We start from the raw sequence: 25,229 nt of genomic DNA, 5'->3' as shown, positions 1-25,229 counted from the left end.
TTGCGCTGTTTTCAGTTCCCGCTAAAACACGACGCTGTCTCACTCTGCGAGGACTTATTGAACAGAAAAACACAACCGAAAAATTAAAGCGGCAAACTGAAGAAAGTGAAAACACAGCGTGCATTATGAGTGAGCTCTCAATATGAGTTTCTTTTATTTTTTTTAATCCCTACATGTGTCCTCATATAACCTTCCTGGATGAACTCATGTAGACCGCTCTAATTAATGTGGTTGCTATAAATGAATAAATGAATGAATGAATGAATGGGGCAACATAAAATTTAATAAGTGACATGGGCCGAATAGTCGTCATTGTTTTTGTTGTCTCTAAAATATCGATCAGTTTTATATCTTGTTTTAGCGCTGGGGGAAAAGAGGAATAAATGTAATCAGGCGATAGAGGAAGCTCAGTCTATTAATAAATGATTATTTTTAAAAAAAAAGGTTTATGCGCTCATGACAGTGTAAAAAGGTTTGCCTATAGGAGTTAAATGACTGATCCAATTTATTTCTTACTTTTTAAACTTGTTACCCGGAGTTCGCAAACCTGTCTGCATCTGCTAGCCTACATTTGAAATACTGGCAACTTTTACCGAGGATTCATATTATTATTTTGTAAATATCAATACGCAAATATTTCGTTTTACTTCGCTTTCTTGGGAGGTTTCGCCAAATAAAATATGAAGGCTTTAGGAAGTGGAGCGTATTTCTATATGAGCCTTTATATGATTCTTTTTTTTTTTTTTTTTTTTTTTTTTCTTTTTTACCTTTGTTATATACCTTTCGATTTGCATTTTTCATTATTTCTCGGGGGATTTTTTTCAAATAAAAAAATCAAAAAAATTAATTTTATGGGGACAAAACTTTAAAAATAAACACCTCCGTGTAAAAATAAATAAAAATCTTAAAAATGCCCCGCGGCTTATAAAAACAGCGCAGGCTATCAGATAAAATATATATATATATTATTATCTAAAACCATAAAATACCCGCATAGCGCAAAACTAAATAAAATAATAATAACAATAATGAAACAAAAAAATAACTTATCACAGAGAAAAAATTTTTTTAGCGTAGTTTTTGTATACTTACACATTTTATATTATACTTTGATTAAATCGGTGAAGTCTAATCAGGCCACTTGTTAAACAAATCAAAATTAGGTCTGAACGAATAAACAGTGGTTTGTCTCTTTGTTTTCTTTACCATCCAGTTCTCCTCCACGTCGTTGTGCAGAGCATGCCTCTCTAACCGAGTCATCTACTTTAAATCCTGTTCATTCAGACTGACATCTGGCCCTCTGCCTGCCTTTTAGTTCGACTTTTTCATTTTAAACCCATCAAACTGATCGATGATCTCCCAAAACTCAAAAGGAGAAAGAAAAAAATCGAAGTGAGTTTGCCAGTAAGTGTAAAATGTTTTATTTAGATGTTTTATACTGTGCAACAGTAACAATACAACAACTTGTCCATACAATCGAGCGATACAAATACGGAAAGAAAAAAAAACAAAAGAAAAAAACAAAAAACAAACAAAGAGACATCAAAACATCTGTCGTTGAGCATGAAATGAAGCTGAAGAGGAGCCCAAGTCATCCCCACGGAATAAAGGGGAATAAGAGAATAACATCGCCGCTGATTAAATATGCATTTTGCTTCTATTTACACACGGATTCTCTAAAACGGAGCGTTAAAGACGTGGAGGACAGCATCCGAGTCCACTGCAGTTACAAGAAACGTTTTTCTTCTTCCAGTAAAAAGTAAAGTCGATTCTTCTTCCGTAGGTTTTTTTTTCACCCTACAGCCCTATACAAACTTTTTTGTTTTCTCCTTTCATTGGTACAAGGTGTGCCTGGACACTTCTTTAAAAAACAAAAAAACAAAAAAAAAACGTCCAAAATTACACTCGTGGGACAAACAAGCGAACCTTCTCTGAGACCAAAAAATTAAAAAATAAAATAAGGAAAATGGCGTTACCATGAGCATGCATGTTTAAAGTTTCCACCCCACACGCACATGAAGTAATCATGATAAACACTTTTAATTTGAAAGACGTGAAAACAGGAACAGAAGAGTCACCTTCAGTCACTTCAGGAAAATAAAGATGCAGCTTTTTCTTTCAAAAAAAGTACATGTTTGTCCCTCTCCGTCCTTCCAAACTTCCTTTTCCCCTCCTCCTCCACCCTAGACATCTCGTTTTCTTTTTAGAATTCCCACGCCGCTTTTCCTTTCTTCTTTCTTTCTTTTTTATTTTATTTTGAAATGTCTCCGATTCCACTACGTTTAAACTTACAGATGACGCCATAATATTGGGAACAACAAATGGAGAGAGAGAGAGAGAGAGAGAGAGAGAGAGAGAGAGAGAGAGAGAGAACATTGTCTACACAATGGAACTACGTTGGCATGAAAACAGTATTAGCTGAGCGGGTGTCTGGCGTTGGCTGGTCTGGTCCGGTCCGGCACTGCATGGAGCCCCGCGTCATCCGGATGAGGTCGACGAGCCGTTCAGAGAAACCTTTCGGGGTTTGCCGCCGTTGCCGCCGCAGAACTGGGTGAAGGGTCGGCTAGGGCTCGGGGCTGTGGCGGTGGGAGTCCCGTTGACGGTGCTGCCGCTGCTGTTGTTGTTGCTGTTGCCGTGCGGGTGCTGCGGGTGGGGGACTGCGCAGGCGTGCCGGGGCTCGGCAGAGACGAGGACGTGGACGGAGCCCCGGCTGGACTTCCGGCTTTGTCGCTGGCAGAATCACTCTCCTGCCCGGATCTGCTCGCGCTGTTCTGACCTTCCTGCTGCGCGTGGCTCACCTTCATCTTCTTACAGTTGGGTCGGACTCGGTACTTCAGCGGCAGCGGGCCGTTCTGCGGAGGAGGAGAAGAAGTTATTAAAACATTAAAACCTAAACTGTTTAGGAACTTTATTCGGTTTTTTGGGGGTTTTTTTTAAATGTAATTAGTTACTCAACTAACCCTGAAGTGATCGAGCGGGGTCATCTAACCTATTTTATTCGTAAAAAAAAAAAAAAAAAAGTCGTAAAAACTAGTTTATTAATCGGTTTCTCCTACAACTTTTTAAACTTGTTTTTAATTTTTTTAAGGAACTGGTTCATTGATTTGGCAAAAAAAAAAAAAAAAAAAAACACTTGGAAAGATATGTGGGGGTCACTTACTTTTTAATCAGAATCAGAATCAGAATCGTGTTTATTGGCCAAGTATATGTGCAGACAAATACAAGGAATTTGGTTCCGGTAGATGGTGGCTCTCGAGCACAGCAATGTAAATCACACACACACACGCACCCACAAACACGTATCTATATATACATTACACATGCATACACAATCCCAAATTTCCATTTTTAATCACTACTGTATAGAGATAAAAACATCCACTCATGTCCTGGCATACATTCAGTTTGATAACCAGACCAGAAAGTAGCAAGTTTATAACAAAACTTGCTACTTTCAACTCAGTAACCCGGATACATCTAAAGCGGTTTAGTTTCAGAGGCCACATATGGGATAAAGATCTTGTGCCCTTTGTTGCCCCTCCCCCCTTTTTGCATACACATGATAGAAAACCATAACTAATTGCAGAATGTCCCTGACATATATATATATATATATATATATATATATATATATATGTTAGAGAGAGAGAGGGTTAAAGGAGCAACATAAAATTTCATTATGTTCAAAATACATATTATTTCAGGTTGAGTATAAAAACATGATACCATGCAAATTCGAATATAGCCATGTCCATGGCTATGTATGTGTTTATTTGACTAAAATCTTAAACGGAAACTGCTTGTAAATTTTAAAAGTTTTTAATATCGTAAATATGAATATATTTTTATTATTTATTTACATTTTGGCATCTTTAACAACATGTATGAACAAAAACCCTCTTTCTCGAACAGCTTCCCCATTTGGAGATTTCGTGTTTTTGAAGACTAAAATAAACAAGCACAAAAATATATATATTTAACTGACCGCACGCTATACAACACCAGCTACAAGAAAGCGATAAACACCTATATATAACAATATACAAAAACTTCAATGTAATGATAAAATAATATTTTAAAAGCTCAGCAATCAAAACGTAAGTATGTATTCTATTTATGTCTCAAGGTTAAATTTCAAAAGTGCCTAATTTTTGTTCATATTAAATTTATTTTTAAAAATAAAGTGTGATTAAATACATTAACTGACACAGAGGGACATGGTTTTATTTAACAAATAAAATATTATTAATATACTGCAGTGTATCGATAAAAATTAATACACTGCAATTACAACTCGTTAAATGCAGTGTATTAATCACATGTTGAGATAAAAAAAAAATCACAATTAGCCTGTATAAAAATATGCAAAAATGTTTCTTACCCTTCTCCAAGTATAGATATATGCTATATCCATTAGCGTGTAGTAATCTTTCAGAGGTTCATCTTCATACATGACTTCAACCTTAAGAGGAAAAAAAAAGAATGGGGTTGTTTTTTTTTGTTTTTAGTAATAATCTTTTGTAAGAGGAAATCATCAAATATGTAGATCAGATATCTCTCAGTTCTTTGTGATACATTTATAGTAAGTATCCCTGAAAATAAATAAATAATTAAACTAAAACAGACCTGGTAGGTGTTTGGGATGTCCATTTTGCTGCGCAGAAACTTTCTCAGATGCATAACTGTCATGGCTGCTGGACACTGCAAGTACCTCTTGTTAGCCACCTGCAGATAAAACACATTATAACAAAAAAAAAAAAAAATACATATGGATATACATACGTGTGGAATAAAACATTTATACACAATGACTAGAATCTACACACGGGCTGGTCCACCTTAAAAGCAGCAAAAACAATGTAGCCCTTTACCACTGGAGAGATAAAATAATTATAATTGTTTGTCTCCACACATGTTTGATTATCCCTCATTCTAAGGCTGTTTTAATCTTAAAATGTTAGCAAAGATGAAAAAAAATGACAGAAAAAAAAAATGTGGCTAAATCGACGTGTGATACCTGATCTTTCGACTGCTTGTCCTCCACTGCTCCTCCCAGTCTGTGTGCCAAAAACACAGGAAAAACATTAGTAACTTTCCAGCGTATGTATAGCTCTAAAACTAAATCATACAGAGTTAGCAACAGAATTCAAATTTTGAAAGATTATTTAAAAAAAAATCTTTTTAAACATACTGTTTCATGCAGTACGTTTTTGTGAAGTATTACTGTAGTCAAGTATTTCGGCAAATTCCAAACATTAGAATAAACTTAAAATAAAGTCTTGAATATTATTTTATAATGACCGCAAAGGCAGCTAAAATTTACACACTATTAAAAAATAATTAATTAAAAGGCATTTGAATACAAAAACCAAAATCTGTTATATTATATGCATGATCCTATTTCTGTTCATTTCATCACGCTGTGGGTAGGACATGTCATATTTTGATCTATAAAAAAATGGTACCAACGTCAGTTAAGTTGGTTTTGATGATTCTAATGCAGACTGATAATATCGGCTATTGTGGAGCAATATCTGGATCTACTAACAAGAAACCTCTATAAATATTAGATTTTGTAGTCTTTTAGGAACAACTATTTTCCATTTCCACGTATTTTTAATACAAGCGTACCTGCTTTGATCAAAGAACTCAATAGAGAGGCTGATGATCTCATCGTCCGTAATAATTCTCTTGTCCTCATCTGCCACCTCTCCACGATCTTCATTTGTTCCATTAGACGCTATAGAAACACACACATGCACGCTTGGATGTGAGGGTGGGTTTATATGTTGCGTTTACAGCACAGCAGACTCTCTGATGTGGAAAATATTTTGCCAAAAGAGAAAAAGAAAGAAAAGAACATTTTCTTTCTGACTCACCATCTACGGGGTGCTCTGCGTAAAAGTCTCTTCTCCTCTTCATCTCATCTGAAGACATTCAGAAAGGCGTGTTATTAGCAATCCATTCACTTTCACTTCCCACTATTACCTTATTTCAGAAACCGTGTGCCAGAGTTCTCGGTGCCCTTAATATTGTGACTTCCAGGAATAAATATTTGTCGAAACACAAGAAAAGCTGGATTAAAACTGTGGCATTGATGTGAAAATTCATGGAAATAATGATTTGATTTGGTTAAGCAACGGAATAGCCACTGCCAGTTTCTTCTACATTTCTGTCTTACAGAGGGGTGATATGAGACATGGCAATGAAAACTGTTTTGCTTGAACCTGTCTCAGCTTGTTTTAATGAACTTCTAGTGCTTGCAGCAAGAAAAGCAGACAGATTTGATGACCATACCACTCAGCGTCATCCCAATTCAACACACCTCTGCACTTTACAACAAATAATTTACTGTCAAGCTGAAGCTTTCCACTACACAACATACACACCATATCCAAATGCAATTACATATACCCTCATCGGTAATGTTCATTTATTCTTATTTTAATATACCTGCAGAGACAAATTTACTTGCAAAAGTCAGACTGAACAGTAAAAATGGGACTCGACCGCCGTGCTCTTACTTTTGAAGAGGCCGGGGACCAGTTTGTACACAATGTCCTGTAAAGTTTTGTCAGACCTAAAAAGAGAGAGGGAGAGAGGAAAAGAAACTTCAGTCAAGTATTTAAAACCAATTCTTGTCTGAAAAAATAAGACTAGTACCTAGTATTCATTGCTGTGGAAAACCTCAAACATGTCATGTCGCCTACACACCTACATGTGTTTCTCATGTCTGAATATTTAAATCAGAGGCTGATTCAGCTGTTTAGTGGGGAATCCACAGAGGGAAGGAAACCGAAAACAAGCAATGCATTCGCTTAAGATTGCAAAGGCAGAAAATATATGTTCTATACTGTTTAAAACAGAACAGAAAAATCATATTTAAGTGGTTAAATTCAAGCCATCGGGCGTCACTAAACTTTTAGAACCAAATTTATATGGGCCCTGAAAAAGTAACAATAACAACGGGGGGAGCTGAGCAAAATGCAGAGAGCTTGGTAAACACAGTTCTCACCTAATGTTGAGCAATGGCTTGGTTTTGTGCACTTGTACATCACAGATGGGACAGTATTTGCTGGTTTCCAGATAGCGCACAATGCACATCTTGCAAACTGCAAAACACAGAAAAAAAAAAAAAAACCTGTTAATGTCTGATGAGATCTGAAAGCATTTCCTGAGGAGCCAAATTTAGTTTAAAAGAGAGCAAGAGCAAGAAATACATTTTGCAGCACTGAAAAAAGAAGACTGGGAATGTTTAAATTTAATCCAACATATCTCACATTTAGCAGCTTCGGGTGATATGAACTGATTGTGACCCATAAAAAATAAAATTAAATAAAATAAGACGAGTTTTGCTCACATGAATGAAGACATTCGATGATGGTGGTTGCATCTATGAAGTATCCTCCACACAGGACGCACATGAGGTGAGGGTTGAGCTCGGTAATCTTTATCCTGGTCGTCCGATGCATGTTGAGAGGAAGGAACAACAATCCCTGCGCGCAGAAGGAGGACAGGTCAAAACAAAAGCACGCAGAGGTTTGTCAACGCACGGCGGACCATTTGGAGGAGACTGCTGTTTGCTTGGACTGTGTTAAAGCAACATCATCTTTTATGCCGAGCCAAAAATAACCAGAGGGAAAGGTGTTCGTTGGCAGATTGACAGGCGAAATGCGGCGAATAATCATAAATCAATCACTTCCGCTGAGATCGATGGAGCCGTGCGCTCCCCACTTTCCTTCGCCTTAGCTCAGCATCTTTAATGACATAGTAGGGGCAGCAGCGGTCGAGCTTTGAGGAACCAAATCCGGATCCAAATCTGAGGCACAGAACGGGAATATTGAGCTCCCGCAACTTCAGATTCGCACGCACTTTTAAAAACGTGGATGGTTTAAACTCTAAGCGAAATCGAAAACGGTTTAAACCAAGAGCGCAAATGTGGGGGTAAAAACGAAAACCTATGCGAGACAATATGAAAAATTAAATAAATCAGACCCAGCTAGCACCGAAACCTTTAGGTAAGTGGGTAAACCCTTTACTGGGTTGCCATGTTCTGTAGGGTTTGGCGCATTTTGCCAATATTGGTGGGCTAATATCATCCACAAGGGCTCACTGGGGTGACTGGGTGAAAGTGTGTGTGTGTGTGTGTGTGTGTGTGTAGGGGGGTGGGGTAATATGAGGCACCCACTCACTGCGTCAGGTGTGCCACACAAGCCACGGGGAAACCTGAGCGTTTCTATGGCAACCCCGTTTGCTTTTTTAGCCCACATGGCTCGTCGCCAGTGACCAGAAAGACAGGATGTCTAACCAAAAACAACACGGCGAGCCGTGCCGGTGTGCAAAGCGGGAACGAGGAGGGACAGAGTCTCCCAGTCCCTCCGTGTACACACACACAGCCGCTGGGCTGCCAGGCTGCCGACAGCACGGCTGCCATTTTGTGGAGGAAAAAAAAAGAAGCTTGTATCGGTTCAACGGGCTGCGGGGTTTCCTTCTAACGGGGGCAAATAACGCCCACCCCCGAGGTGTTTACACGAGCTTCATGTATCCGTGAGCCAGACACAGAGGAGCGTACGAGTCCGACCGGGAGAGAGAGAGGGAGAGATCTCAGCTTTATTTTGCTTCGCTTTGCGCTTTTTTTCATCAACACCGAGCAGCACCAATATGGCCAGACGCCAGCGACTGCGCCGAAGTTGAGGCGCACACTGGGTCATTACAAACCATTTATTCTGCGCCATTTCCAGTTCAAGCACCGCACAGCCCATTTATCAAACACGAACGTAGGCTCCACTCTGTGCTCGAGTGCATTTCAACAAAAAAGCGAGGGCGGTATAGTAAAGTCACCAGATGACAAAGGATCTCGGTCTTCAGATTTTTATCCGGTAGTTACGATCCGGTGGGCAAATTGGTCTTGAAAAAGATGACCAGTCTGGCGCACTTTTTTGGTTTTTAAAGTTGGACTTGTAACGATTATCGCGCCTGGGTGCTGTCACTTTTTATTTTTATTTTTTGTTACTTAATGCAATCATTAAAAGTCTATCCGGGGTAAAGAGTGAATATGAGCGGGTGACCCCTCTTTAAACGCTGGATGAGAGCCAGCCTGCCCAGCTCGGAACCCACACTGTTACTTTATGGAGCCACAGTCGGCACCATGCCCGAGTCCCGGCTGCTTTTCAATGCTTCAACCGACCTCTCCTTGGCCGCCTCTGAACAGACCACTGCGGGCAAGTTTGGACAGCAAATCGGTTCAAAGGATGCCTCACACACGGATAATGATGGATAATGCCTACATATATGCAGGGAGCCTGTTGCGCCATTAATCGATTGGCTGGTGTTTGGACAACTGCTTTCCCCTCTGCCAGGGTGTGTGTGTGTGTGTGTGTGTGTGACCTGCCTGCTCACTTTATAAGACTTCAAGTCAGGTCAGCCAAGAAATCCAAAATAAAGTTAATACGCTTTGGGAACGAATATTGCTGAATGGCCAACAATCAAACAATACAGTCTGGATTCAGTTGGGAATACACTGAATGCAGAGGTTTGTGCACAGCACGGGCTTTCCCCTTCTTTTTTCTTTTTTTTAACTGACTATTTGGCTTAAGCTGTAGCTGGTGCTGACAGCAGGCCATCAATTATTTCTCCACAACTAGTAAATCTTTAATTCTTTCAAACAAGACACGTTAAATTGGAGATTTCCATCGGTTTCTGTAGTGACCCGTTAAAGTCGTGCTAACCTCATTTATTCACAGACGAGACCAGTTCCTCTTGTAAAGCGTCCCCCTCTTACATGTAGATCAACAGCAGCTGGAAATAACCCAATTAAAAAAAAAACTGGGATGGCAAAAAGAAAAGAAAAGAAGAAGAAGGAGGAGGAGAAGAAACACATCAGCCGCTGTCAGTTCATTTAGAAAACCGTGGCTTAAATAGCTCCTGATTAGAACTGACCACAGGACTAAAACGTATCAAAGGAATTACGTTTATTCCGTGTAAATGCCTCCCTACTCAGGGGATGTACTCCATCCAGTCTGGTGGGCTACATGATCGCTACTATTCACATACATGTGAGCCTGTCAACCTGCAAAAACCAAGCGGGTGGTGGTGGTGGTGTGTGTGTTTCGGGGGGGATAGATTCATTTAACCCATTATAAGTGCACACAAGGTCCACACCAGCGTTCATGGGTAAAATGATAATTTTTTACCCCCCCTCGCTCTCTACAGAGGAAACACTAGCTTGCGCCCATCACCAGACTGGGAGCTACAGTGTGCGCCAACACACAGACCGTATAAAGGTGGGAATTATTGCGATCCATAATGAGCTTTTAATTGTCAAACAAACAGTCTGTGTTGGCTACAGCTCATGTGAATTTAAGTGGAATTACCAGAGCTTCAGACTGCCTGGAGAGGCACAGCCACTCCTTTGTAGTCGCCAATTTTTTTCTCTCTCTCCCTTCTTAATTTCTTCTTAAAAAAATAATAATAATAACCATCCTTCCCACACAGGACAAGCACACACCAAAACGTAAACAGCCAGTTGTAGTCCGTATACGCGTTTAATGACGATCCAGTGTTTACAAAGCAGCCGTCATGAAACATTTATGCTTGGTGGAAACGGTTTGCCTCCCTGGCACGTTCACGGGAGCGATCCAAGTTAAGTTAATAAATCCAACATCCGGTCACGGTCACCGAAAACCAACCTGCCACCCAATTCCCATCACCCCAAAGATCCAAACTCTATAAAATGAAGACTCTACGTGGAAACACAAACGCACGGGGACCGTTTGAAGCACTTGCTGCTCCTCGCATCGCAGCCAACACAGCCTGGTTCGCCTCGGGTCTCCCACTTTACATAAATCCCAACGACGCAATGCAAACCCGAACCGTGACCAACTTATACAGACGCGTAACTGAACGATAGGAGAAGCAGGAGCGAATGTGCCCGACCCTTAATTGGCGTTTATAGCCGAGCGGGGAACATCTTTTGCGGGGGGAAAAAGTGGTGCGCAGACCCACACACAGAGCTCCACGTCGGTGATCGCTGCAGCCACCGTTGAAAGCTCCACATCCACCGCTGGACGTAGCGGGGGGAAAACACAAAGACACAAAGCCCAAACCTCGCCCTTTCGCCCCGTTAGTTAGAGACGATATCGAAGGAGACGTACCTGAAGGCTCGGCCGGGAATCGGTGGGCACCGAGGCGAGTAGACAATGAAAGTTGGGAGGCGATCAGCAGAAAATGAATAGGAGTAGAGCCGCCATCTTGAAGCAGGCTGCAGACGCTGTCAGTGGCGGAGAGCGCACGGCGGACTGGAGCGCATTTCAGATGTGCGAATAAAAACTCCCCGTTTCCTCGGCGATTGCGCGGGGTGTGCGTGTCCGACAGATGCCTTCAAAGAGATCCCGGTCCTTCGGCTCCGGCTCGGAAAGCTTCCCACTTCGGCACCGATAACTTTGCCTCCAAAATATCCGCTTCGCCCCCCAGTAAAACGCAGCAGTGTGTGTGTGCTCCGTGGAAACTGACACCGTCCCCAAAATGGCTTGTAGTTCGACCGCCCCGCTCTGGTCACGTGGTCTGGTTGCTTAAGGGTGCCTAGAAATTACTGTCGGTGTATGCTGTTTCTACTGATCTACGTATGTGCAAAGTAGCAAAGAGGTGAAGGAAAAAAGGCTGATTTACACGCGATGGGCACGTTTTTAACAAACATATCTTTATTTTAGCGGTTTGTGCCTTTTTCTCGACCTGAAACGACACCAAGAAGCTGCTTAAGGGCGCTCACAAATTACTGTCGGTCTATTCTGGTCTTTTTTAAAGTGTGACGCATGATTTAAAATAACACACGGTGCACATCCATGCAGCTTGCGTCGCTTTTCAGCACGACGAGGCTCAATATGTCCTGATCTGTATCCAAAATTTAAAAGAAAAGAAAGACAGAGAACGGCACAATGGTTGGAGCAGGCAGATGTAGAAAGTAGGCTATCTGTGTGCCCTCCTCTCTCTGATGTCAAAAATAACAGCAGCAGCACACGCGCTCGCACAACTTCGTGTCGTTTTGACCATCAAACGCATCAAAGTCTACTGAGGCACCAAGTGGCTGTCTTTTTAATCCATCCAGCTCATTGCTTTGAAGATCCCACGCACTTGGTGGAAAATACGCCAATATGACAAATGGCCCTGGTGTCAAACCTTTGTCACAGTCTGTCCTGACATGTGCAAAAAAAAAGAAGAAGAAGAAACTTCCACACTTGATGAATTGGAGCCTTAACCCTCCGCTGAAAACGAAGGCATCTCGGATGTTTACGGAATCCGAGCCGCCGTGCTGCTTCAGCTCAGGAGCTTTGAACTTTTCAAGCTGAGGTGGACGCAAAAAAGCTCGGGGAGCTTTATTTTTGTTGGTTTGTTTTGTTTTTTAGTGAATGGACTAAAATTCTTATGACGCGAGAAAGCCGTAGATCTCTGATAATAGCCTTTTAAAAATAGAGTCCTCCAGGAAAGGCTGGGCTGAAACTCTTGTGGTAACAAATACTTCGAGAGAAAGAAGAAAAAAATATACCGCTGTCGTGCAGCTATGTCAGAAATCCTACACAAGCTGTTTAAACAACGCGAGGGTGTAGTTTCTTTACTGTTCGCACGTTCAAATTATTTCTTTTAATAAAATATTTTTTTCCAGTCCTAAAGGGGAAATTCTTGGGAGACGTGTAACAAACCAAAATCCTGAAATCAGTCAAAGAACAAAGATTTTATTTATTTTATTTTTCTTTCAAATACATTTGTTGGGTTGATAACAGTCAAACGTGACACATCAGTGGCAGGTATAAAGGGGACGAAAGTGGACATAAGCTTCACATCTGACTGGCTTTCTCCATAGTCTTGGCAGCGTCTTTCAACTTCCCCACCAAATCCTGAAAAGGCAGACACCGATCAACATTTATCCATTTATATAAAAAGATATATTATTTATGCACAATGATTAGACTAATTTCAGACTTTAGATTCAGGCTGATTAGACTGAAGATGACTGAGGGCTTGCATTCATCAAATCATTACAGAGCCGCTGATATCAACAGGTCTGTGATTTTATAAAAGGCACTGCTGATGTTTCCACGATGATTCCAAAACATTTTTAACCTTTTTCAAGTATATAATAAAAAAAATCGGGTTCTGTTCATTATTTTCTGTTAAAGTGAGCTGCAGTAAAGGATGGATCGTAGCGCTTCTGTCTCTTTTAAAATCAGAATCCGTGAAGAAAAAAATAGCTACCGCATGGACATAATAATACAATTTCCCACGTGGACTTTTTTCCTGAAAGATCCACACCCCTTTCGAGAAGCAGAGCTACCACAGAGCAATAAGTTCCGTGGTTAGAGTGTTTATGACTGCTAATAAATGTGACTGTAGTGCGTAATGGCACAGGTACGACGCAATTGCGAGACAATTATCCACCCCAAGAGTTTTCCTCTACCTGGAGCTGCTCCACTGTGCAAGTAAAGTTGATGTCCTCTGAGGATCCTTCATTCTAAAAAATAATAATAATAAATAAATGAAGGAAGGAAGGAAGGAAGGAAGGAAGGAGGAGCAAACATAAGCGTCCTGTTACCCATTGAAATATACCAGACTTTATATAAATGCTGGAAAGTAGAAGAGTAAAGCTGCGGCTGTTACCTCGGTGTTCAGTGATATCAAATAGAAAGGATCATTGACTTTATCCACCTGCCCGTTCTGTGGGAGAAGCAACATTTTAGAAACACACAACAAATGATATACCACTAACAGACAAATTCGTCTCGCGATCTCACCTTCATGTGGTACTCTAGGCGCCACGAAGCGTCGGTAATGTGAGGTAGACCCCTTCCTATGCTATAAGAGAAAGACAGGAGAGACTGAGTCCTCTTTGCTTCTGTAGAAAATATTGCCCATTCATTCGGCGAGGAGGCAGAGAATTAATGATATGACCAAAACTCTTAAAAAACTCTTAAAAACTCTTAAAGTTGCTGTGCGTAACAGGAGTTTTACGCATCAGATGATTTTCTGCAGTTAAATCCGTTTAACTGCAGCTCTTCTACAAACAGCTGTTTGTTAGCACGTCATAAATCCACATTTACATGTCAGTTAATCACGGCACGGATAAGTTTCATTACTGACTAGAACAACAGCTCGCCTCCTCTTCCTTCTACGTTAGCACACCCGTTTCAGTGCTTTCAAAAACCTCGAATATCTCGTTTTCAACGTGTCAAATCATTCGGTTAATAATTGTGCAAATTTGCGACTCGAGTTTTATCAAAACAATTAAGTAATTAATAAATAATAAACAAACAAAGCTTAGGCAATAGTAGGCTGTGATGGCATCCCCAGAGAGCGAAGCAAACACCTTAAAATAACATGAGCCCCACAAATCTCTTAAGCACTGACAGCTCCGAACACGCAGCGATGCCTTACCTTGCTAAAAGACGCTCCAAATCTTTTTTATGTTTCTGCAAAAATAACAAAACAAAACAAAACAAAACAAAAAAAGCACCAATTAGCTGCTGGCAAGGAAAGGAAAAAAAAAAAGGATGAAATAAATGCGTCCTAGTTTGGAATGTAGGCGTACCTGGTATGCGCTGTAGAATATTTCTGTTCTCTCTGCGCTGAATGTGAGCTCTTCAAGGCTGGAACTGAACGGAGAAGACAATACTTTAAAACGCAGCTGGTTCCCAGAAAGGAAGTCAACTTAGACAGCTTTACATAAAGCAGCAAGGAGTTCATATGGAGATAGCAGAATTGCATGCATTCCCTTCGTCATCCAATTCCAAGGAACAATTAATTTACTTCAGCTTGTCACACAGGTTCTGTGAGCAGACTTTGAAAACCGACTTGCCTGCAGTTAAGACTGTGGAGAAGCAATGAGTAAAATATTAATAATAATAATAATAATAATAACAGTAATAATAATATAATAGAAATCTAAAGCGTTTGCAGCTTTAAACTAACGCTTGCTTGTTCGGGTCATGCGTACAGTTCATCCTCTACACCTTGAACATCCAACACCACTTGGATCAAGGGGGAAAAAAAATCTTCAGCTGAAAAAAAATACTCAAAACAAAGAGGAAAAAAATGCTACATTTTATGAAAAACTCGTGAGAAGTATAAATAATACCACAGATCCAAGTATAACAGTGTAACTACAGCATCAATTTGCTGGAGACATTGTGGCTCCACTGGCAGCTTGCAAGCTCCTTCATACCTACTCCAAGATGAGAATAAGTGCTGCTACACGAACAGAACATCCCATCTAGCTTCAGAACTTCAACGGATGCTTTACTAAAACCCCGATTCGCTTTGTTCTGCAGTAATTATACATAAAGACCACACTTAAAAGCCCCCTTGGAGGTGAATTCTGGAAGTATTGTCTCCTTGCATATTGTTAGAGGCATGCAAACAACGTGGTTTTGGCTCTACGTCATGAAATGACCTGCTTGTAAATAGCGCGCTACTTCAGGTGCTTCGCTTTGAAAGGGTTAGATTTGAGGTCAGGGTCAAACAAGGCGGGACACACACACACACACACACAAAAAGAAAACAAAAGAAAGTGGTGGCAGTGTAGGCTACAGGATCCATCTGTATCATAAGGACAGGCTGTTACGTGTGTTATGGGAGGGAGACTTTCATGCGGGCAACAGATAAGGTTGTTTGTGTCCAATTTATAACCACCACCTGCACACAGGGTGGACAGTAAATGCTCTGTGTGCCGTCTCGTACCTTATCGTGGACTGGTCTGCGTTTTGTTTGACCGCCTCCAGTATGAAGGTGACGGCAGCTGTGTGGCTCTGCTTCAGCAGGATTTGGTCTATCTGCTTAAACTCGGGCTGACCTGAAATGACAAAAAAAAAAAAAAAAAAAAAAAAAAAAAAGACGGAATGAAGAATGCTGCTGTTACAACATTCTTACTGGGCGGAACAGAGAAGCCAATTCGTGTACGTCTGATGCAGGGTCCATATACTTTGGTTTCTCCACACTGACGCGCAGAATGGAAATCATTGATAATTTGCATGTGAATGGGACCCCCTGTGCTGCATCAGCCTGGGGTGGGGTGGAAGGGGTGGGGGGTGGGGGTGTCCTTTGTTTGTTTGTCTAGTGAGTACTTCACTTTCTAAATAATTCCGCCGTAAAAATGAGTTTGGGTGCCGCAGAGGTTAGACGACACATGGCCCGTGGAAACAGCTGAAGCAGCTGTGATGAAACTAGAACCTACATTGCGCAAAAGTCTGCTGTCATTTTGCATCATTTATATTTACAAGACAAATTCGAGCCGATCAACAGCATCAGCATGCAGGGCGCTTCGCCGGTCTGCTAAGAGCGATTACAGCCTTCAATCGGATGTGTGTCCGAGATCAGATCGGACTAATAGAGTCTAAAATGGCCATCGTGGTCTTTCTAATACACCGAGTGGACTTGATGCCAGTTTAAATGACAAAAGGGATCCCGAGTGGCCGTGTGTGATTGTGCGACTGCTGCTGAATGCAAAGCAGGCAGCTCGAAAGGACTCGGATCGCTTTAAAGCAGCTGATGGGAGGCAGGCGGCCACTCGGACTCGTGAAATATCTTAAAATAAACGCGGGGATCCGTCGGGTTAATTCGCAGCGCGCAGCAGAGCCGTAAAAATCCGCAAACATCGAGGCAGCTCCGCCGCACGCTCACACCCGGAGAGAAACCGGAAGCAACCGCGGAGACAAAAGCAGCGGCGCGCGGAGAGGCAGCAGCTCACCGAGGACTGTGGGGTCGCCGTGAGAGGAGAGCAGACTTCGGAAAGACACGTCGACCAGCACCTGGAAGCTGCCGTGGTCGAAGACGGACTGGTCTGCTAAAGACTGTAGCCCTCTCTGCACAGACTCAGACAACTCCATTTTGCAAAAGGGTGACCCACGACATCAGACCACGTGACGGATCAGCTGATGTGGAGAAGCAGAGGGCTGTGGGAGGTTATAGGGAGAGAGAGGGAGACTCGGGGCTGCTGAATGGGCAAGAGACTACAGCGTATTGTGGATCTCCGAGAAGACGTTCATTCATTTATTGTATTAATCTAGGTTTGTTGTTTAGTTGTGCGATTCATCACTGCTGTTTTATCCTCCAGCCGGATCAGTGATATACAGAACAGCGAAAGAATTTTAAATAAATAAATAATAACATCTGCGACCCCCAAGCTTTTCCATTGTCGGTACCACGGATAAGTTTAAACGATTTGCCATGCAGTTTTATTTAGATTTGTACCCTATATCCAAAGCTGGTTTCTGACTGTGGGATTTACCGGGTTACAGTTGTCCCAGGTATTAACTAGTCCTCCAAGTATTCACACATACCTCTCCATGAGCAATATTATCCACAAGGGTTTAGCAGCGATTACACTGACACTGGGATATTGGGTTTATGACTTGCTGCCTGTCAGTATTGCTCAGTTATTTAGCCAGATACACAAAGTACGGGGCGGGAGTCTGTGGTGAAGTGCAACACAGGGTAGGTCAAAAAAAAAAAAAAAAAAAAGATTTTTAGGTCATATCCTCCCGAGAACCGAAGAAAAACTAATCTTCCCATTGAAATTGTTTGTAATTTCCTGCCACCCAAACACATGAGATATCAATGGACAGCCCAGGATTCCCCCTATTTAGTATATCAGGACTTAGTAGAGTAGCGCAAATAAGTCAAAATATCTATTATATGTAGATCAAAAACAAATGTCCATTATAGAGGACATAAATAAATAGGCTGTTTCTAGGGAAGATATAGATCATGTAAGGGAGATAAGGGTGGGGGTGTGGGGGTGAGATTAAGCATTTCTAGTTTAGATAGCAGAGACGTGGATCGTGTCAGATGATGTGCAACATCGTCGATATCTTGTTACACTTCATACAGCTGTGCTACAGTGTGACTTTGCATGCTGTGCAGTCCAGCCCTCAGAGCGAAGACACCCCCACTCTTTCTTCATCATAACTCTGTCTGTATTGTATTAGTTCTGATATTTCTACATCGTGTCTAATCTATTAATTGAGAACGAGCACAATGCCACCGTCTTCCACCCTCTGAGATCGGGACGGACCATGATGAGCAGATGCGATCGTGGGCGACTTATTGAGGTGTGGACTGTGTAATATTGTCATTGTATTGTCAAATCGTTACACGGGCACATTTACCGCACTAATTATTACTATATATATCACGGCGCATACTTTTATTCGTTTACTCATTCAGCGGTTTCCAGGCATTTTTTTTTTTTTTTTTACACAACTTTACAGTTATCTAAAGCAACGATCTGATTTGCACAGCTGGGTTCTCATGATAAATCTAATATACACATCCAGATAAACAGATGAAACGAGGGTCTTTTTACGCCTTCGAGACGTGCATGGGCATCTTCACCCACTTCGCATTTGAGCTGGCATTACGCATTTCTTTTTGGGGCAGTTACTCTACACAGCTCATGTTCATGTTTGCTCCCCGGTGCTCGCCAAAGCATTTCGGTCAGGGCGTTTATATATATAAGTATTTATTACATGTGACGTCGTTCTTTTTTTGCGCGTGTCGGAAACTTCCTCGCTCAAGCCTCGAGGCAGTCATGAGGTGAGCCGTAAATAGGTCACTTTTAAATTTCCATTATGAGCCTTAAATATGTGGAGTCGGTGCGTAACGCAGTCCAGGCTTCGAATCCAATGAAAAGTACAAATCTGCCACGAACTGAAAAGAAAAGAAATTCACTTTTGCACATAGAAACTAGAAATCAGCGACCACTTGACTTCTTATTGGCTACTCTTTATTCTTCTTGACTTGGAGTTTGCCCCCTCGAGCTGTCTGTTTCATCTTTATGCAGCTCGGATGCTTAAACTTTTATTTTATGACTTCCTGCAGTAATTAAAAAGATATCAAATCCATTTATAGTTGTCAATTGTTGTCTGTCGGCGGTTGCATAAATTGCGACTCTAATTTTGGACAGCATCGCATCCTCTCAGTGAGACCGTGGTCTGCCTGCCGTTCATTATCTAGGAATGCTCGGGACTGCAGTCTATTGCTCGGCCACACAAGCTGCAGCTATCGGAGTGACCTCTGACTCCGCGCTTTGTCCAAAGTCCATTTTGGCTCCGGGTCGGGTTGTGAAATAGATTAGCCTTCACTCCCTCAGTGCCGCCGTGCTTTTTCCTCCAAGATAGGTCTCAGTGCGTGGATTTCTCCAACCTCCTGCTCCAACTTTGGTTGGAAATCTGCGTCACGAGCCTGACGTCAAACATTCGCAATTTCCCGGTCACACATTGCGCGATTGACCGAGGCTCAATATTTTTAGACGTGTACAGTTTAATACATCGCATAATGTGGTTTACAAGCAGTTTCTAATTCCTTCAAAATAAAAGTCTCGCAAAAAATTAAATATGAATAAAAAATATTCGAACTCGGACTCATGAATTAAAACTTAATACTTAATCATAAGTTTTGTTTTTCTCTTTAACCTTTTATTTTGCCTGATCTGTTTAACATACAAACGAACCGTGAACCACACGTGTGCCCTTTTTATTCTGCGTCATTGTGGCTGTTAAATGCGCAACTCAACAGACAGTTTCTCTTAACCTTTACCATCCTTGACACTGCTGATGAAGTTGCTTCATTAAAAAAAAACAAAAAAACAACCTGTTTAACAATGCCACATAACCAGCTTTTTGTATTTTTAAATGCCAAAGGGAAGTTTTGTATCTGCACTGTAATCGATTCCGCTTTGTTCCTCTTTTCTTTTCGTTATTAACCCATAGTTGACTGAGGGCCAGTGAAGTCAAATGATCTCATTGTTTAACCCATAATTCCCCCTCACTGTCTGTCTTTACATAAAAACAAACTATAAACATCCCCTTTAAGAAGAGGCCGGGGTAACGTGACCTTAGAAAATGTGTGCATTGTCAACACCAAGGCATTTCCAGAACCAGCTTGTTAGGACAACGCATGGTCACACACCGTCACTGTGTTTATTTCTGTTGTAATAAAGCCCAAAACGAGGTCTGACGTAAACATGGAGTTAGAACTTGTAACCTGCCATTCAGATCTGTTTCTGCAGACTCTGGTCTGGATTGACAGCGTGCATACATTTTATTAATTTTTGATGCATTCGTTATTTCTTTCCACAACCGCATATTCTCCTCTTAGCCAATCATTAAGCACACAAATCAAGAAAACTGCCTGCCATCGTTCCTGTGACGTTTTCTACATTTGCTGTCTTCACTCTTGAAGACTATTTGTTTTGTTTGGCCTGTGGCTTTTTACCACGTGAACGAGCTATATGTAAACAGAGAAGGCTTCCTTACCTTAATCACCTTCTTCTCGTACATGGAAGCACATTCAGGGGAAATGCAGTCATTTACAAGCATCCGTGCAGATCTTGCCTGAGCTCATTTTTGCAAAGGGAGGCAGCACAGTGCAGCTGCTAAATATTCTTTTGTTAAATTTTAGTTACCTGCTTTATTGCAAAACTGGTAATAACTCTCTGTGTGGTCACATAAGCAGGGTAAAGTTCAATTATTCTTTTCAACAATTAAATTCAGACACTAATGGTAACACAACACTGCTGATAAAAGACAAAACTGCTCATGAAAGAAGCAGAGGAAGTAGGAGTCTAATGGTTTTCAGTGAGCAGCTCCTTCAAACAGGGGCTGATCTTCCTTTTTTTCTACACTGACCGGTCTTTTATTACTCCCAAAATGTAAATTAATTACAGAGCTCATAAAAGTGCTGAATCTTTGTGTTAATTATCACTAATTATCCCTGCCAAGCACGGAGAGTTGAGATCTTATCATAGAAAAGCCAGAAGCAAGGGGGGAGAAAAGGTGAAGGGGAGCTGATGTTAACACTTTTTTTTCCTCCAAAAGACTGAAATTAACTAAGTTGTGAGCTGCTGATTTTTTGAGTTGTTGCTGGTTTAGCTGTTGCCTGTCCTTTTTTTTAGTTTTCAGTCTGGCCAAATATCATATGGAGCTGAATTAAACAGGATTCCTTTAAAATCCTAAAATACAGACACGTGTGGTGGGTTCTCGGCATGCAGTGAAGCTTTGAACATGAGCAGAAATCTTACTGAAGCACAACCTGAACTTTAAAAATTCAGGAGTTTATATAGCAAAACTATTCAGGGTTTAAGCAGGTTACTGAGGCCTGATTTTAGACAAAACTGTCAGCGCATGCTTGGCCTGAGTTTCATGTCTAAAGGTTGGAGAATAAATCCAGTCTCTATGTGTGTTGCCTGAGCGTGGATGCTGGTAACTAAGACAAACTGAGAGTAATGTAAATGTATTTCAGAATATGCTGAACTGATTTTTTTCTTTTCTTGTCTTTTACTTAAGCAGAGACACTTCCAGCGCCCTCCATTTGTTCTGTTTCCCTAATGCTCAAACAAGATCAACGCTGATCGACATCTGATCGTTATTATCCACACTGTGCAGTAATAACAAGCAGGGTTAGCTGGTGAGATAGATATCTCTATAGATTTGTGATGTTCTTAAATTGTCTGGCTTATTTACAGCTCTCACATGCAGAGCAAAATCCACAGATTCCACTGAGAGTGACTTCAAAGTGTAAAAAATTGTGCAAAGGTTTAAAATGATAATAAACCCTATTTTAAAAAGAGAGACTTTACAACAAACTAAAGCAAGCTGCTGTTAGCTTCACTGATAAATTGGTGCTTAAGCTGTGCACAAGTATAATCTGTGAGCTTACAGGCATGAACTGACATATTTGACATATTCTAGCAAAAACAAGAAGAAGAAGAAAAAAGGAAGCTAAAACTAAAATGTGCACATTTATGTGCAGAGTAAGATCAATGAGAAAGTTCTCACATCCTGGAACAAAACATCAAACAATCATTTCAAACTGTTTCAATGGGATTAATACATGTTTAGTTTTAATACATTTTTTTCTTTATATTTATTTTTTAGAAGTGGCAATTTGAGATTGAACCAAAGTTGGTCATCTAACATCAAACCAAAAGCTCACATCTTTTAAATACAGACATTTATTGAACCTTTTTTCCCCTTACAGTCTTTTCTTTTTTTGTGAGTTAAAAATGTAAGTAAACCTGATCACTCATTAGCTAAAATAAATACAATAAAATAAAAATAACAAAGAGCTTTATGAAAGCATTCGAGTGAAACGAATGAAACTTTAACGGGGGAAAATGCACCTATATGCATTTTCGCACATTGATTCCTGACATTTTTCCAGCTCCAAATGGGAAATTTTTGACTTCAGCTTAAATTTAATTGAGCATGGAGGAGCATGAAACCACAACTCCCAAATAACCGCCTCCGGGGTCAGGACCTCGGTGTAACAATGAGGCCCCTATGAGAATAAAGAATAAGTCCGAGCAGACTGACTGTGATTCATATCTATCGCTTTTATTGTAAAACTGTAAACTGATTCCAAACCCAAACATTGCATCACTTAACCATTGTTCCCGGGAGAAAAGAAAAGAAAAGAAAAGAAAAGAAAAGAAAAAAGAAAGTGCTTTCTCTGTCAGACTCTCAGCTTCATTTTCTAACATAGATCAGAAACACAGGAGCGAGCTGCTCGTCCCCGACCTGCTCCACAAGTTCATTTGTTAAACAAACAAACAGCGCAGCTGAGGTGTATTTAAATATATAAGCGTATTCAAAAGGTAATTTTTTTTAAAGTCAGCTGCTTATTTGGATGAAAATGCTTTCAGGGAAACACAACAGGTCCCGAAGCGTCGCCATGAGTGCGCGTGTGTGTGCGTACGTGACAGAGGCAGAGAGCAAGCGAACAGAAGAAGCAGATTTCTGTGCAGTGACTCTGCCCCCTGTTGGAAAAAAAAAAGCGCCCCCCCTCCTCCTCCTCCTCATTTTCTTCTGCCTTCCTGTGCCTGCTTCTCTTATAGAGTATGACAGATCTTTTAGTGAGTCTCACAAGTTTTTTTTTTTAAGAAGAAGCGATAAATAAATAAATAAATACATAACCAAAGCAGCAGATTGGCTGAATTAAATGTGCGAACATGTGATTCATCCCAATTCCAGGATGTGCGAGGAAAGCAAAGGATGCCCTGCAGAAAGAAGCGGGGCCCATATAGAATCTGTAATTAACGTCTCGCCGTTAAGCAGCTCATTAACTGAGTTATACATAAAGCTAATTTAATTAGCGTCGCGGGCAGCCTATAGTCTCCACTTTATTGAATCATTCTGCTGCCTAATCCATCAGATACGCCGGTGGAAAAGAAATCAGAAAGAGTCTCGGATGCGCCCTCCTGATGATAATATGATCATCTCCGCAGGACAGAAGACCCCTCCGCCCCCCTCCTCCTCCCTTGACACACACCTCCCACCCTGCTTCCACCCCAGAGTTCAGCATGGGGTCAGTGTCTTGCTCAAGGACACTTCAGCAGCGGCTCGATGCGACGACATCCTGAATTTAAAGTGTCGCGATCTCACCTCGGCTGTGTTTGTTTCATGTTTTTTGAAGCGTCGCGAAGACTTCTGTACAAAATACCAAGCTGGTGGAAATCAGTTGACTAACAAAGAGCACGCGCGCACGGTGGCACGCGCCTCATCGCCGCTTGGTGGCACTGGTGTGGTTTCTCTCTCTCTCTCTCTCTCTCTCTCTCTCTCTCCAGTGGGGAGCTTATAGGGGAATCATCTGAGAGGAACAAAGAAAGGAGGGAGACAAGAGGGGGGAGGCTCTCTCTCTCTTTCTCTCTCTCTCTCTCTCTCTCCCCCTGTGTATGTGTGTGTGTGTGAGGAAAAAGAGGAGGGCTGGTGGTGGTGGTGTGGGGGTCTCCCAGCACATATATGGAAATTTGAACGGCTCACATTCGCCAGAGCGCACATGGCTGCTCCGATTCACCATCCCGCACCATCACCACCACCACCACCTCCACCACTTTCACCACCATCACCTACCTACCATTAAGACTTTGGGGCGAGGGCCCGAAACCCCCCTCATGTAACGGCGATTAGAGCTCCGTGATGATTTCCTGCCAGTCCACAGAAGAATACGGGCTACATCTACAGCCTGAAATAAGCTTGGCTGGAGCTCCGTGTGCGACAATAAAAGCTCAATGTGACTGCAATTATGCTCCTTTAAACCTGCCTGTCACACTAACAACATGGCAGACCAACATGTGGTTGAGGGGGTATTAAATGCAAATATCCTCTGACGTAAAACTCAATAACAGGGCTCAAAGTCTTTAACCTGCGGGTCACCCTTACATAGCGTACTTTTATTTTATTTTATTTTATTTTATTTTATTTTATTTTATTTTATATTTTAAATAAATTAATAATCAAGTACCCTATTAAAAAATTGTTATTATCATTATCATTATTATTATTAAATGTTGCAATTCACCCACTTTTAATGTAACCATTGATACTTTAAAAATTAAAAAATATATCTTTCTTGTTTTTAAATTTAATATTAAAACACATCTGTCTAGCCCCGTGTATTATTATCATTATTATTATTATTATTATTATTATTATTGTAAATCACGTACGTATTGCTGTACATGTAAACCTCACAGAAGAAGCCGGTAGGGGCAGCTGTTCCTCCTCTTTCCCACCGGTGAAAAGCAGGCTTTCAGCGACTGCCGCTCTTCCTGTGGCCGCTGTCGGGAGCTCGTTTTCCGCTCACATCCTGTTCGGCTCCCCGCTGTACTGCGGCTCTACGACCTGACCACCACAGGCAAAGCGCGCAAACAGAAACGTTTAGGCACCACTTCCTTGGCTTAAAGCGGATTTAACAGTTTGGAAAATGAATGAATGATTTTTATTTGATTGACTGGTTGATTTTATTTTATTTTTTTGGGTCTATTTCACTCAGATTTCTTACACTGGAGCCACCATATTTTTTTGATCTTTTATTAATTTTTTAAAATTTATTTTAAATATATTTGATGCTTTTATTTACTCTATTTAAATCAACTTAAAGCCCCCCAACCCCCTTCTTGGTGTGTATTACAGTTTTACAGTTTCATGTCTTGACATTACACCAGACTCACATCTGTTTTTGCAGCAGTGCAGACACTCTGAAGTTTATCACTGCCCTGTTAGTTTGTTAACATTGTTGCTGCTGGTTTTGGGGAGTCGTACCCCACCCCGCCTCCCCGACCCTTACGATTGGCTACGCCCATCAGACAAGGGTTTGCCAGCACTCCGACTGCGTGCTACTGTTGAATGGTTTATTCAGGGCTGAGCTTGCTCAGGGCTCGTTTTAGCCAGTCCACATGATAAGGC

General features: G+C 41.2%; 2 protein-coding genes across 2 annotated transcripts; both read right to left on the bottom strand.

The window, feature by feature from the left end:
- Positions 1-1,405: 1,405 nt before the first annotated feature.
- On the bottom strand, positions 1,406-11,795 carry bmi1a (bmi1 polycomb ring finger oncogene 1a). The gene is given in 11 exon segments (XM_013270370.3): positions 1,406-2,657; positions 2,660-2,852; positions 4,382-4,462; positions 4,627-4,725; positions 5,018-5,057; positions 5,632-5,740; positions 5,880-5,927; positions 6,525-6,580; positions 7,016-7,112; positions 7,361-7,496; positions 11,154-11,795. Coding segments are annotated over 10 exon segments (1,014 nt in total). The 5' UTR covers positions 7,473-7,496; positions 11,154-11,795; the 3' UTR covers positions 1,406-2,478.
- Positions 11,796-12,712: 917 nt separating this feature from the next.
- Positions 12,713-16,917, bottom strand: commd3 (COMM domain containing 3). The gene is made up of 8 exons (XM_005471752.3): positions 16,733-16,917; positions 15,727-15,838; positions 14,579-14,642; positions 14,425-14,459; positions 13,785-13,845; positions 13,651-13,707; positions 13,451-13,504; positions 12,713-12,890 (listed from the first exon to the last, which is right to left on the bottom strand). Exons 1-8 carry the CDS (start codon positions 16,869-16,871, stop codon positions 12,831-12,833), a joined length of 582 nt encoding a protein of 193 aa, XP_005471809.1. The 5' UTR covers positions 16,872-16,917; the 3' UTR covers positions 12,713-12,830.
- Between the last annotated feature and the right edge of the window lie 8,312 nt (positions 16,918-25,229).

Source organism: Oreochromis niloticus, linkage group LG9, assembly GCF_001858045.2.
Source record: "Oreochromis niloticus isolate F11D_XX linkage group LG9, O_niloticus_UMD_NMBU, whole genome shotgun sequence".
Lineage (NCBI taxonomy): Eukaryota > Metazoa > Chordata > Actinopteri > Cichliformes > Cichlidae > Oreochromis > Oreochromis niloticus.
The sequence above is the reverse complement of the archived record's forward strand: the minus strand, read 5'-3'. Positions and strand labels throughout refer to the sequence as shown.

What these genes read in the sequence shown, in the direction of transcription:
- commd3 (XM_005471752.3), bottom strand. Translation starts at nt 16,871, where the DNA reads ATGGAGTTGTCTGAGTCTGTGCAGAGAGGGCTACAGTCTTTAGCAGAC. An exon ending in TGATATCACTGAACACCGAG is followed by an intron (nt 13,505 to 13,650) that starts GTAACAGCCGCA and finishes ATTATTTTTTAG; the next exon opens with AATGAAGGATCCTCAGAGGA. An exon ending in GCACAGTGGAGCAGCTCCAG is followed by an intron (nt 12,891 to 13,450) that starts GTAGAGGAAAAC and finishes CTGCCTTTTCAG; the next exon opens with GATTTGGTGGGGAAGTTGAA.